Source organism: Dermacentor variabilis, chromosome 1, assembly GCF_050947875.1.
Source record: "Dermacentor variabilis isolate Ectoservices chromosome 1, ASM5094787v1, whole genome shotgun sequence".
NCBI classification, from domain to species: domain Eukaryota; kingdom Metazoa; phylum Arthropoda; class Arachnida; order Ixodida; family Ixodidae; genus Dermacentor; species Dermacentor variabilis.
Window position 1 is genome coordinate 934,897 of NC_134568.1, and position 15,251 is coordinate 950,147.

General features: G+C 50.7%; 1 protein-coding gene and 1 long non-coding RNA gene across 2 annotated transcripts; both read right to left on the bottom strand.

Annotated features, from left to right (window-relative positions):
• Positions 1-961: 961 nt before the first annotated feature.
• LOC142569474 (uncharacterized) lies at positions 962-4,282 on the bottom strand. Its single transcript, XR_012825648.1, has 2 exons — positions 4,195-4,282; positions 962-1,701 (listed from the first exon to the last, which is right to left on the bottom strand). It is a non-coding gene; the product is annotated as an uncharacterized LOC142569474 (long non-coding RNA).
• Positions 4,283-13,392: 9,110 nt separating this feature from the next.
• Positions 13,393-13,875, bottom strand: LOC142574831 (uncharacterized). The gene has a single exon (XM_075683840.1). It carries the CDS (start codon positions 13,873-13,875, stop codon positions 13,393-13,395), a length of 483 nt encoding a protein of 160 aa, XP_075539955.1.
• Between the last annotated feature and the right edge of the window lie 1,376 nt (positions 13,876-15,251).

A 15,251-nucleotide genomic window follows, 5' to 3' on the forward strand; every position in this document is an offset into this window, starting at 1 on the left:
ATTGCCCATGCCAGAAAGCACATTTATTGGATTTTAGCTGGATTATTCGTCGAGGAAGGCATTCCTAGCGCGAAAAATGGAAACGCATCTTGAAATAATAAACAGAAATTCCCTAACTACCTTCATTTTAACTTCCTAATTAACTTATTCATAATAATATTGTTAATTTGCAAGAATTGACAGGTGCTACGGCAGAATCGTCCCATACGTTGGCTTCGAACAGCATCACATATGAACGATATTCTGTGGGAATCCAAAGCGTTCAAAGGCTTCTACTACCTATTTCTCCATGGCGCAGAGGTCAAGGCCCGTAAAGATTGCTACAAGCTGAAAAGCAAGCCAGTCTACTCGATCATTCTCTGTTTTTATACAGAGCGACTGTAAGAGCATTTAGAGTATACTAGCATAACGCCTAAGCTCTGAGGCAATGCATATATTTATTTTTTAACCTTTATTCTTTGTTCTTCTGTTGTTGCTCTTAGTTTCTAGTTAGGAAGTATAAACAATCTTACTTTAGGAAGCAATGCAAGCTGAATGACCATTTGAATGACCATCTTAAAAAGTGCATTGCCTTCAGGATTTCCTGAAGTGAGTGTGACAGGACCTCCTAACTAAAAACTAAGCAGCAGATATATGTATAATCTAGTAAATCGCTTGTTATAGCTATCAGGCAAAGAGTAATTAAATTGACGGGTGTGGATATTTGGAGCGAGTTGGTACATCTTCACGTACGTAGTGGACGACAAACAAAGGCGAAAAGAGAGAGCGAAGCACAGGCAAAGTCACAGCGCTTCACATATGCTTCCCCTCTTCTCCTCTTATTGGAATTGTTCGCTTTTAGCTAGGTATATGTCAAGATGTGCCAGCTCATACCTCTTACAAACACAAGGTATGCGTAAATGCCGAGAATGCAAAAACGATGTCCCCCTAAAGGGAAAATATTCAGGAAAAACTAGACATATCGCATACGTGACAATATATTTTACAAAACATAAAAAAATTTAACACCTCGCTGTAATTACGACGAAGCGGCGTACGAGTCCCAGCAGGCTCTGCGGAAAAACGCAACGCAGAAATGTTCGCGTCGACGGCGAGCTGCGTCATCCACCGAATTCTCGTGATGCACCACTTCGGCAAAGTTGCACGGGCGACTTCCGGCTTCCGGATCAACGTTTGCAGAACCGATTTTATGGAAGCCTATAAGATTCGAAACAACCGCCAGGGCATCCTTGTACTGCTTGAAAAGTGGGAGGCTATCTTTGAAAGTTACTCGGCCACAGTCAGTATAGCGGAGGAGTGCTCGGCCTCGCGGAACTGCAAGCTCCGTTGGGGCTGGCCGGGGAAGAAGGCAGCGCATCGAAGGACATGACGGCGGGAACCTGGGCTCCACGCGCTGAGCCAGCCACGCAAAAGCTGTGGGTACACTCAAAGCGAGACACGTCGCCCTTGCGCCAAGCACCACCGCTGGAACTGTGGCCAGGACTGCGCAGTGCTCCAGTGATGGTCAGGCGGTGGGCGGAGGCTTTGACCACACGGGGCCGGTTTAGAGATCGCCTTCGATGACAGGCTGTGCCAGCTGCGAGCTCGTTCCGCCTCCTGTGAGCCATCGTCTTGGTTTCTGCAGATGCAGCCAGAAGCCACGCCGAGATTGCACCAGCAGATCCGCGACCAGAATGGCTGACTCGTTGGCGGTGCTTTCCGCTGGAATATAAAGATTTCACAACAAATCGCACATTTCGCATCACTCTAGCTAAAGATTAGTTTATAGTTTTTTTCTCTACTATAATGTTTTTCATTCGCACAATGGATTCCAATACTAAGCACTTAAAATGATGCAACAAAAAATCAAATTGTTTTGACTTTCAATGATTGCTTTTGGTGCAATACCCCCAAATGGTCTAATGACCGAAAAAGCCGGCGTCTGTAGCGGAGAAACAACATCTAATTTCCCATTGGCTGTGACGTCATGTCACGTGCGCGCGTCGACGGCGCAGAGCTGGTGAAAGGGGACACCTGCTGGCTGCGTTGCCGTACCATGAGTTGCGTGAGGGGAGAGGGCATAGACACGACGCCACGTCACCCTCGCTCTCGGAAGCTGGCGTTATCCGCGCGTTCCTTGTCCGCGCCAGCTTATGCACGCGTTCTAACTTCGCCTCGATAATCCCTATAAAGAACTTCACATATGAATACAGGATAAATTCGAAATGAAAAACGTTAACGGTAGTGGCTTTCGAAACTACCACCCAGGCTCAGAAGCAACATGTCTTACACACTGGAGGAAACGAGTGCCCCGTCAATAGCAGCGGCTCTATAACGTAAAACTATTCCAAACTTTTCGATACCGATTCTGCAACCGGCACTTCACGATTGGTCAAAAACTTTTTTAGACCACCCCCACTTAACCTGTCTCTCTCACGTCGTCACGAGAACCGTGATAGCTCCCATTCTGATATGACGTGTACACACTGATTATGCATGATTTGATCGAAGAAAAGAAAAAGATATATTTCTGATTCGACCCCTTTTCGCCCTTAGCCCTCGGCTATTGGTCAAAAGTTTTCGGGCTGCACCCAATTCACCTGCCTGTAGCGCGACGTCACATAACCACAAGAACTCACGCGTCAAAGTGACGTGTACGCGATGAACATGCATTAATATGCCGAACAAAAGTGAATTTTCTCCTGAATAGCCACAGGCTGCCCCGTTCCGAAAGGAATAAGCGATGGCTGCCGCCGATCGCTCAGGCACCGGTGACTCGCACCTGCCGGAGAGCATGGGTTTATTTGCGTGTAATATCACGTTTTCTAGCATTTACGATACGTTTATGGCCTTGTTCTACCAAATCTTCTTTGCTGAGGATCCATTGCAGCGCCATTCTTAAGCTTCCGTTGCATGCCGCCGCGATTTTCGCAAGCTAAGTAAGGGAAAGGGGACCAATCACAGACGCCGGCACCACCCTCTTTATCCGGTTATCGATTTTCAGTGCACTGGCTCGGCCCTATCGAATCCCTCTCTACTTGAGCCTGCTCCTCGCCTCTTGTCAGCCAATTAGATAAGAAAAGCAGCTTAGTGTAGGCAATGTTATTCGTTATTAAAGCAAACAAAAGTGACCTGCTATAAACGAGGATAGCGCTTGATTGGTCTGTTCAGACAACCCTGCGGGTGACCGCCCGATCCTTGCGTCGGTGGTTGCTCAAATTTGACGTCAGGAGATTGGAATAAAAAACATATTGGAATAGTTTTACGTTATAGGGCCCCAGGTCTGTGCACTCTGCTAATTGACATCATACAACTTGGACCGAAATAGCCATTGCCAATCCCGGCGTGACGAAAGCGTTGACGTGTAGATCACCGCGCCTTACTCCGCAGCGTCCTTATTATATTCTGTGACAGTGGTCCAAGGTAACGTGACGTCATGTGTCGATGTGCACCGGCCTTGTGCTGTGTAGGAGGCGTTGGCCGAGCGTCGCTCACTTGCCCGCGAGGAGCTCATCACTCGAAGGGCCACTCAGCGGTGATCAAATGTGCATTTATGCCTTCGCATTCACAACTCATAAGAACTGCTTAGATGTCCGCGTATCTTATTTTTATTTATATACAATTGAAGCCTCTAATCGTAAAACATGCACTTGACTACTGGTAGTTATATTCCGAAAATGGTCATTACTCTAGAAGCGTTGTCAACAGCCGATGTCAGCCAACCATTATTTTCGGCGTTTTATTAGCGAAAAGAACCAGCCAGTGGGAAACACTCGGTGTAAAAAAAAAGGCCCGTCCTTCCTCGGCTGCTGTTGCTTGAAAATATTACAGGCAATCCGATAAAGCAAGCACAAGAAGAACACACGCACGTAATGCAAGCACATTGTCGTGTATTGTTGCGTTTGTCTTCCTCCAGTATATGAAACGTACATAAGTAACCATCAACGTGCTCCTGTATAAACAAGTTTCAGGATTTTGCACACCCAGTGTACAAAGCACACGCAGGTTTATATTGAAATTAGCCCCAAGTGAGAAGGAGTACTCGAAATAACCCTAATATCGCGCTCGCGCGACGGTCCCCCGCGGCCCTTGGCCTATGGTGCCACCGAGATGAGCGCGAGCTTTCACCGGAGCGCTGCATGAACCCTATACTTTTCGGCTATCTCAATCAGAAACACTATATCGTTTCAGTTACAGATCTTTACGAATATTCACCTGTCCGCGGTTCCGTTGACAAAGGCGCGTGGCCAACCGTTACTGGACCAAAGGAACGCCGAAACGGGGCAGCCGCGTGAAGGAAGGATCCCCGGATGCCAATCGCGTTTCCTGCACCGACGAGAAAGTTGAGCCCGCGAGTAGCCGTGTGGAGACACTGTTGCTGGTGCCTGAGTGCCACCGCACGTGAAGTCTTGGTGAACTGCGTGTCGAAATCCGTGGCCAGTCATCTTTGTATCCTGGTGCAAGGTGCTGGAATTGGACTGAGGCCGTTGTATCACGGTTCACACGAGGCCTCGCTAGAGTATTGTCGGCGTTGACAGTGAATCGGCTGCAGAGAAGGCTTTCCCACTTGCCGGGCCCTAAGGTCTCGTCGGATATTTTAGATGAAGCACTGCGGAACGAGGAAGCCTAGCTCCTGGTTCCACAAAATGGAGCCGGATGCGCAGTGCACGATAGAGCTGGCTGCTTCGTTCTTCATTTCCTTCTGTCCACGCGCGTCGAACACTTTCTAGGAAATATCTTGAGCAGTTGCCTCTTCTCCAGGGGATTGTTCTTATTACTGTCATTATTATAAATATTACAATTACTATAATTATCGATGTCAAAACACAGATAAATAGCACGCAGAAGGAAATATTTATGGAGCAGGCTGGCAACAGCCATCTAGAGGTGAAAACGCCTGCCTACTCCTTAGGCAGGAGGGAACAGAAAAAGAAGTTTAAGACGGGAAGAAGAAAATTTGAGGAATTTATAGCTGTTTCGGAGAGATAATCTGACCTTTTGATACGTCTTTTTCTTATTCAGTTCTTCCTGATAAGTTTCAATAATTTATGCACTAACTGCAATTTCCGTATACCATATGAATATTCGCCAAACCCGCGCAGTAGGTATGCGCCATCATAGAATAAAAATGAAGTAAAACTAAAGAAAGAGAAAGATGGGAAGTCACCTGGACTTGACTAAAACAACAACAAAGTATAGAGTGACCCAGCACGAACAGAATAGTAACGCAGGAACACAATAAAACACGCAGGTCGCACGGATTACAGTAGAATGTAAAACATACAAAAGAAAGCAAGGTATTCTGCCTCGCTAAAGAAATGACCGACAAACGGGTAGCGATGTCAATTTTTTGTAGAGAGTTCAGAAGTCGCCAAGGAGCCTGGTCGCATTGAGAAGCACAATAACTCTGGAGGGTACCATTACAAGACGGAGAGGTGCCGTTACCCCGATGCTCACAAATCGCTTAGCAGAGAACAGCAAGCGATCGACAGGCAGATACTGGCAGGATCCTTCCCGCACCCATACCTTCAAAACAAGATGTACCCGGAAAGGTACAAGAAGCAATGTAATTTTTGCAAGCCTCAATTAGGCACGCTCCAACACGTCACTGAGTATGCGATTTTGTCAAGGCAGTCCCCCCACCTCTTACTTGCCCCACTACCCTACCCCATCCCTCATCCACCCTTACCGAGCGATGGGATACCTTGCTAACCAGCCCCGCCCTGGAAGAACAGCTCGTCCTGATCTCCAGGGGCCAGGCGGCTAGGGAAGCATAAGGGTGCCGTGAAGAGGGAACCACTTCCATGGACGGCGTCTAGGAATATGTCGAGCTCGGCTCAACAAAGATGTTTCTCTCTCTCTTACTCGCTCTCTCTCGTGTTTGGCCCGTTGTGTGCGATCCTCCTACGGGTAAGATTGACGTCAAAAATTACCGTTCTTAGTTTGCAATGAAGGTTGTGGTTTATGGAACTGAATCACTGACAATATGTTAAAAAGTTATTGAAATTTAGAGGAATGATGCTCCCAGTGGAAGCTGAGTGGCCTTCAACTTCTTTTCTGAAGATAAAATACCGTGCTGTTTAAATAAACAATGGAAGAAACTAGCTTTTCGGACACTACTTGCGGCAAAATAAAAGAGAAATACCTTTAGCTAAGTAACCTACTGAGTTGAGTTGACGGGGTTTTTCAATATCCCTACAACCTACAATAACTCCCAACCACCAAAGAGGATTGGTCAAAAAAGAGTCAGATAATGCAAAACTGGAACATAAATATTACCGCAATATAACTTTCTAGCACTGCTCTAAGAGCGCACGGTCTCTGTTACAATGTTTACATACTTTATGCATTTTGGAATAGCGAATGGAACGTCATCTGTTAATGTTGATAATTTTTTTGCCAAATCATATTAGTTTTGTGTAATGGGCATGACTCGAAGGCAGATGATCAGCAACTGAATAAAAAGCTTTGTTCCACGTTGGATTATATTGTTACGCGCCAACCGTTTACTTAAATATGCAAGACAGATCAAGGGAGACGGTTGGCATTTTTCTGGGGGCAGTCCAAAGGTAGCCCACCGAACGTCGTCGTCCTCTTTCTCCACCCTCCGTCTTTTCAAGTGAAGCTTTATTTGCCTCTTCCTTCGACTTCTCCACTGTTGCTGCTACTGTGGGCTGCTATGGCTGCTGCTGTCACGCACACCTTCAGAGGCGCGAGTAGGAGAGGAAAGGCGACGGGAGAAAGTCGTTTTCACCCCACCGCGTCGAACGTGCACAATTACCTCTGCGGCTGCCTGGCCGTCGCCCCTTTGGCCGCTTGACAGCTGTATTTTATCCGTGAGTCCCGCCAGAGGCATTGCAGAAACTGCAGCGCTTCCCTTTCTACTAACGTGCGTGGCCCGAGGGGACGCAGATAGGACTGTAGAGAGGCGAAGGATGAGAAGAGGGAGTTCCCATACGAGAGAGGGGGGAGGTGATGTGAAAAGGCAAGGAAACCCCACTACCTATACGACAGTGGTTGCGGAGACAAAGAATAAGCTTAAGTTCAAGGTACGGTACAGTACGTTGCTGCGGCTTCTGAAAAATAAACGCCCTGCAAATATGCCAAGTGGGCAACCTATGCGGGGCGCGCAGCAGCAGAGCCGCAATAATTAAAGCGCACCGCAGGATCCAGGAGACACTACCGAAGCGGTCGACAGTCAAATCAACAATTCTGTGCCCGCGGTGTTAGCTTTGCGGCTATGGCATTGCTAGTGGTCATGGATTTGATCCCAATCGCGGCAGCCACGTTTAGACAGGGGCGAAATAGAAAACACACGTGCACTTAGATTTTGGGACACGTTAAAGGACATCACGGTGTCAAAATTAATCCGGAGTCCGCCATAACGACTTGCCTCATAATCTAAGTGTGGTTTTGACAGGTACAAGTCCCATAATCCAGTTCCAGTTTAATACTTCTGCCACAATGCAATGTGCCCCGTGAGGCAATGACAACGCTCAGCCCTCTCAGAGGCTATAAAATATGTGGCGCAGAACAAAGCCTCAAGCAAACACCTCTCCCTGTGTGTTCTGTGTACTACGTAGTCAAACAGCAGTGGTGCACGCAAGGTAACGTTTAACATCAACTCACCACTCTCGTATTAACCTAAACGTTCAAGAAATTAAAGGAACCCTGAAACGATTTTGACGATTTTCTACAAACGTACAGATTCGTTAGAGTAGGTTCTTCTGATCATTAACTGACGCATCTAAGTGCTCTGCGTAAAGAGTGTAATTTATTATAAGGCTTTAAAAATGCACATCACTGCCGATCGCAGTACACTGCGCGGCGGAATTTAAACCGCCCCTACCCATATAACGCAAATCACACATATGACGTCAGTGCGGCATGCTAGCCGATTGGTTGACTAGGGCGCGTGATCGATAATTTTACCAACTTTAGTGTAAACAAATGCTGTTCGTAATAGTTGGAATGTTAGTTCATTTGTTTTTATAAGAAGAAAGTAACATAAAGGGAATGCACAACAGTAATATTTCAGTACACTTAAGCACTTCCGGCACACAGCAAGTGTCGTCTGCTTGTGGTACAACGTGCTCCGTCTTTGACGACAGCTCCGCCGTCAGGGTCGGTCTGTCTTTTCGCGAGCGCTATGATTTGACTTTGTTGCGTTGTGGACTGCAAACGTAGCGACTGGCAATATGTCAAGCTGCGACATTCTGTCCCTCTGCAAGCCAGTGGACGAGCGGAATGGCTGCAGGGCGTCGGACTTCCACTATCCGATCAACGCCAGGATTTGCGCGATTGCGGCCGTCACTTTACACCGGAAGATTACTAACGCAATAGCGTTTCGCGAGTCCGGTATTAGAGAGTTTTAGCCCAGCGGGTTTACGTCCAGCGGAGCGGAGCGGGCGAGCGGAGACACGACTGCGCATGCGTACAACGCTGAAGCGGCCAGCGTTTTTACGGAGCAGCGTTTACGCCCGCTGGAAAGCACTCCCCATCGGAGGGTATTGGCGGCGAGGAGTTACGGAGTCGCCATCTATCGGAAGCGGCTCGCTGGCGTAGTATGAGGGATCACGTGGCGCGCTCCTCATAGGTTTCGCTGTCAGCGCTCACAGAAAACACCACGCGCGAGCTCTTCCGGACATTTCTGTAAGTACTTTCGAAACGAGAGAAGCTTTTTACTGCCTAAATAATAATCTTGGGAAAACTGAAAGAGCACAATCGTTTACAGACGCTATCTCTTTACCGAATACGTACAGTGAACGCCACTGCGCGCGGTCGCCGCGATGGAGTCTCCTGAACCGGCTTCTTGCGTGAAAGGTACGCAAACGCTGAGAGCAAACTACGTGAAATATGTTCTTATAGTGTTTGTATAACTAAATGGAGCGTAATAGAATGAAGCCTCAATGCAGCGATCGCACAGATTCGCAGCGACCGACTGCGCGTCTGCATGCTTGTCCGCGCACTGTTTCGCTTTCGCCGCGTGCTCGTTTTCGCACTGCGCCATGAGCTTTAGGCCGCAGAATATGAGCATTTGACAGTATACAAGCAACCATTGTTGCGTGGCCGCTATCAGAGCTGTTCAAAAAATAATTTCATTGTAGAGACTTCGACGCCTACGGGGACTGTGATGTGCCGTCGCGACGATTCAATCTTTTTTTGTTCTTCTAAATTCCTTTACCTTTCAATATTATTTCTAGAGTTGCGTCACACTGTATGCTTATCGGTGTTCTCAGCGTGCGATTTCCCGCTGCTCCTTTTTTGTAATCCAGTGCACTAATTCATAACACAAACATGGCCATATGCTATGCTTTCTTTTTAATGTGCTTCTTACCGCTCCCTTTCCACTCCACTGAACTTGCCAGTATCTATAGCATCGACAAGTTCATAGACCAAATCTTCGTGACATTACTCGGGCAACGGACTCGGGCGAGCGTCTCAGTGCGCGTTTTCTGAACATCACAGACACGGCGCCGTAGCAGAAATCTTCCTCGCGTCTGTGCTTGCTGGATAATCGACTTGTAGCCGATGTCTGTTTGCCGGTTTTATGGTTCGCGAGCAAAGCTTCACGCGGCTTCTTGTCCTGCGCCTACGTGTGAAGAAGGCTGACATCGGCCTCCGTTACGTACGTCCGGCACTGCGGCACCGAGCAGTAGCCTACCATGTTGCGCGCCTTCAAAGGCAGCTACTACCTAATGTAGTGCTTTCAAGCATTCTAAAGGAGACACTCGAAGCGGGGAAATCTCGCCACTAAATGAGGACCGCAGCGTACGAGGGAATTTAAACTCTCGTTTTCAGCTCGCTTGGGCGCTCCCGAAGCAGCCGACGCGGCCGCTATGTCCACGTGATCCCTCCTAGCACGTCACGCCGACGGTGGCGCCAGCTTTTCCAGTGGTGGAGCTCGAGGCCAATACGCAGCGCGCGAGCGTGCGTAAGCGCGCGCGGGCGTGTATGGGAATTGCAAGATGGCAGCCGCGAACATGAACGCCGGCAGTTCTGCATCGACGACGGCGACTGCGGCGCTGACCCGTACATTAGTACTCAGTATATTATTAACAAATAATGTACTGAGAACATGTAATATATCTTTATTCAACATTTGTTGCATTATAAAAGCTAGCGTAATTCAAATTCATTTCTCAGTAACTCCTATTCGGACCACTAGGTGGGGAAGCAGAGCGCCCCGCTCTCTCCGCTCGAGCGGGTGAGTGATCCGCCGGGCTAAAATTCTTTTTTCGCGAGCCGCTCCGCTGGCGCAACGGTGGAGACCGCGAGCGGAGCGAAACGTAAACCCGCTGAGCTAAAACTCTCTATTATGGTAAACGCAAGCGCAAGGGGACAGGGCCTGGCCGTGTCCCCTTGCGTGTCGTTTCACGGGACGAGCAGAAGCGCAAATGTGAATGGTCTGCATAGTCAGCCACCTGGTGGCATAGAGCTCAACCAGACACAGTAGCAGTAACAAAATGTTTTCTTCTTTGCTGCCGGTGTAAATTTTTCGCAGGAGTGTAATCGTTCACGCATTGTTTTTGGTATGTTTAAAATGTTTTACACTTGGTAAGAGCAATATTAGCGATTTCTTTGGCTGGTTAGGCTCTGCGCCAACGGGTGGCTGACCGTGGAGACTGGTCAGGCCGCTCACGTACGTCTACGCTAAAGTTCCTTCATCAGCTTGAGTTTATGCCTCCACCGTTCCGTCGAAACGTTCAGCTAGTGTGTGGTTATAGAAGTACCAGACACATTCGGCGCTTCGACAGAATGCTCGCAACGCACGCTGCTTCGATAGCTCTCGCTTGGGGTCGACGGCCAAGCGGCCAGCGGAGAGGTGTCGCGCGGGCGGGGCCGGGCTCCAAAACAATCGGAAGTGGACGATGTGACGTCGCATCGTGACGCAGAACCAGTGAAGGCGGAGCTTAGCCCCGATCGCTCGGCGAACGAGTTGAGGAGGAAAAGCATGGCTAGTGAGGAGGGTAGCTTGTAATCACTTGTAGCTCCATTAATACGTAACGCTTCACTTAAATTCTGGTGCGAATGCTATACTTAAGCTTTACCTTACGCGTCTACAAAATTTGTCCGAACCGTTTCAGGGGCCCTTTAAGCTTTAGCGGTCAACATCACCACTAATTATCGTCAAAAAAAGCATCCAGGACGGAAAGCTTCCCTTTCATCAATTCCCACAATGCGTGTGATCTGCATAATTTTTTTTTGTCATTCGCGCTCCTTCTGCCCCTTGTTACGAGACCTCGTGACATTTGCCCGTTGGCAGACGAAGCCTGCCGGGCAAGTCAGTCAGTCGTTCGTGGGTTGTAAGGCTTCCGGCGGGCAACGTGCGTGACTTCGGTTTTGCGCGAGTGTCGGCCACTGTGTGTAAGGCGTGCCATGCGATTGTTGCTAAGGCGTTGAAGGAACCCAAGGGCATACGTATTTCTAAGCTTGAGGAAGATGTAATCAATGACGGATTCATTGTCTGCAGCCTAGGACGTTGATTAGTCAGACAAAACAGGCGCGTTTGACTCGACGGACACGTAGGTGTACATATTTCGGAAGAAAAAAGTGCTGCCAACCGCGCCCAGACGGTTGGTGTCGATAGCCAGACGGATTTCTCAGTTTCACCTCGTGAGCAAAACAAAAAGTTGGCATAGTAGTCAACATTCCTCGCTTCTTCTATCCAGTACATTAATTTTGAACCCTGATGTGCCAGGAATAATCCGTTGGTGGTACACAACGCAGCATTCACGAGGTGGCCCTTCTGCTGCTTTGGTTTGGATTGGGCAAACTTTAATAAAAGTCCTGCAGGAAGCACGTCAGCGCGCAGTGGGCGTCTCCCTCGCAGGGACCGACAGGGGGTACCTGGCGGCCGCTGCGCGAGCCTGCTGAATGGCCCATTGCTGGTCTTGCGGGAGCGCGCTTCGTAGGGTCTTCTCCCACTTGTCGGAGGTAGAATCGCGCGAAGCGTTTCTACACTCCCAGAGCACGTGTGCGAGTGTCGCCGTGACCTCGCACGAGGGGCACGCATCGTCGGGGTAGACGTCCGCGTAGATGATGTGTAACGTGGCGGGGTTGGGATAGGTATGTGTTTGTAACAAGCGTTGCGGTAGCGCCTGCCGCCTGTTTAGTTGGGGGTGCGGGGGCGGAAGAGACGTCGTCCCGAGCAAGAGTGTTAAGTGGTTTCGTTGTAGTTACTGGGGCGTCGTATTCGCCTCCAACTTGTCGAGACGCGGTTGCCCGGGGGTGACGGCACGGTCGCTAAGCGCGCGCGCAGCGTTGTGGGCTGTCTCGTTGAGGTTGGGCGGGGCGCCCGGGTCCGACCCAGGTGGGCGGGAAACCAGATGACGGTGTGGTGCTTGAGGGCGCTCGGATCAGCGCCGCGGAGGACGCGTAACGCCTGGTCGGAGACGACTCCTCTCTTGAACGCGTTGTTGGCCGGTCTCGAATCGCTGAATGTTGTCTTTCGCTGGTCGTCGAGCTTTGCCAGAGCTATGGTCACTTGCTCCGCCACCTTGGGGTTGCGTATGAGTACCGTGGTGGCGTTTAGGTTCCGCTGCTAGGACGAGGCCGCTACCTCGGCGAAGGCTCGGTTGCATCGATAGGCGGCGGCGTCCACGATAGCGACGTCGTCGCTCTCTTGTTTGTGCGTTTGAGGAATGTGGTTGCCCGGGCTAGGCGCCTGCCTCTATTATGTTCTGGATGTACGTTTCGCGGAATGGGTGCGATTGTGATCAGGTCGCGGAGCTCGCGGGGCGCCGGCGTAAACTCTGGTGGATCCTGGGTTTTCGGTGGGAAGTAGCCGAGCCGCGCAAGATGTGACTGCCCGTCTTGGTCATCGTCAGTCGTATCATCTGCGCTCTCTCCTGAGCCTCAGCGATCTCTTCGAGCGTATTGTACACCCCGAGCTCGAGGAGTCGATGCGTCGGCGTGGTGATGGGGAGCCCGAGGGCCCGATTCACTACCTTTCGGATGAGTGTATTGAGCTTGCCACGCTCCGATCGTTTCAACTTGTGCATTGCTGCGACGTTGGTAAAGGGACATAGGACGAACGCGTGTACGAGGCGCAACAGATTGTCTTCTTGAGGCCGTGGTGACGGTTGGACACTCTGCGTACGAGTCGTATTGCGTTGTCCGTCTTTGTCGTAAGTTTGTGGACCGTTTGGATGTTTGATCCGCTCGCCTCGATTATCATTCCCAGTACTCGGATGGAGTCGACCCTGGTGATTGGGCGACTGTCTCTGGTGCGGACGGTGATGTTGCGCTCGGTTGGGGGTTTCCACGCCTTAGGCCTTTGCCTTGTCGTTGTGGACATTACAACAGCAGCTCCGATTTCGCGGAGGAGCACTTGAGGCCCATGAGGTCGAGGTATAACTCGGAGGTTTCGACTGCCTGCTGCAGACGGGATTCGATGAAGCCGTCCGACCCCTAGGAACACCAGATGGTGATGTCGTCCGCGTATACCGTATGGTTGAGGCCTTGTATCTTCGAGAGGCGTTCGGAGAGCCCGATCATCACCAGGTTGAACAACGTCGGTGAGAGGACGAAGCCCTGCGGGGGGAGGGAGGGTGCCATGCTGTCCGAGCTCGTCTTCTTCCGACGTGAGGTCTCCGCCGCACGGAGCATGGCGTTGCGACGGGTTACGAAGGAGCGGACGAACTCGTAGAACCGGCGCCAGAACCCCAGTTCTGGGATCGCATTAAGTATTGCCGAGTGCTCGATGTTGTCGAACGACTTCTCCAGGTCGAGGCCGAGAATGGCGCGGGTGCCCCATGTGGCCCCGGCATCTATATTCTGGTGTTTCAGGAGAAGCATCGTATCCTGCGTCGAGAGCACGGGTCGGAAGCCAATCATGTGGTGCGTGAAACAGTCTTGGTCTTCGAGATACAGGCCAACTCTTGAGTACGACATGCTCGGCCACCTTACCCACGCACGACGTGAGTGAGATGGGGCGAAGGTTATCGACGCCAGGCGCCTTGCCCGGTTTTGGAATGAGGATCGTCTGGGCGAGTTTCTAGGCGTCGGGTGACTCGCCCCGACACCACACGTCTAAGTTTTGCAGGAGCTCGCTGGTTATGCCATCGGATCCCGGGGCGGAACGGCCGTTCAATTCGTGGAAAGCGCGGCGTACCTCATCGACGGAAAATTCGGCGTCGAGGAGGGTGTTGTCGGTACCTGTGAAATCGGGATGTAGGGCTAGCGGGCCTGTGGGTATCCGCAGGTACTCATGCACAACGATCTTGACGACGTCATCCGGCGAAGCGCTGCCTTTGGCCTAGTGAAGGACTTTGGTGAACGAGTGGCGCTGGATCGTGCGGGTGTTGTTGTAGTCGAGCGGGTGTTTGAGGAGGTTCCACGTCTTCCCGTTGCGGACCTGTCCGTCGACCGAGTTACAGACCTCGTCCCATTGCTGTTTGGATAAGGTGCTGCAGGGTTCCGTTATGGGTCTTGTTCATTCTGCAATGCATTTGTGGAGCCTACAGTTGAGACGCTGGCTCTTCCATCGTGTCAGTAGAGACTGTTCGGCCTCGAGCTAGTGGGCGAGATGGCTGTCCATCTTCTGGGTTGGCATATCCGTGCTGAATGTTTTCGTGGCCTTACCAAAGTCGGCCTTGAGCTGAGCCATCCACGTCTCGAGGTTCGGGGCAGTGTCGGGAGGGAGTCGTGAGGCGCGAGTCTTGCGAAAGAGATCTCAGTCGACCCACGTGTACGAATTGCGCTTCCCGACGATAGTGGGTAAGTGCAAGGCCAGTATTACATGGTCGCTGCCAAGATCCTCCGCAAGATTGGACCAGCGGGCATCCGCTGTGTACTTTACGAAACAGATATCCGGAGTGGTGTCGCTGTGCGTGGACGTGCCGATGCGGTTTGGGAACGCCTTGTCCGTAACTAGGGTGAGATACAGGTCGTTCGCATGCTGCCACAGCGCAATACCCTTGGCGGTGTCCTACACGTAATCCCAGGTGCGATGCGCAGCGTTAAAGTCGCCAGCTATCCGAGTGGGTTTGAGCCTGCAAGACGGATGGTTCTCAGGAATAGGCGTCGGAAACGTTGATTCTTTTGTCTGTGGCTGATGTACACGTTGAGGATGTACACACTTTGTCGGGACGCGTTGCTTAGGGGAACCTCCGTCATCACGTTGTCCACCTCGGACGTGCCGAGGTCGTGAGCGAGGCAGGTGAGCTTTTTGGAGACCAGCGTGGTGGTACCACCTCCTTCCGCGAGGCCGGGTAACCACTGGTAACCGCTGAAAGTGGCGGTGCGCGTGATAGTTTCTTGCAGGAGGA

Bases quoted from the DNA above. Each gene is read 5' to 3' on its own strand.
- LOC142574831 (XM_075683840.1), bottom strand. From the start codon at position 13,875: ATGTCGTACTCAAGAGTTGGCCTGTATCTCGAAGACCAAGACTGTTTC.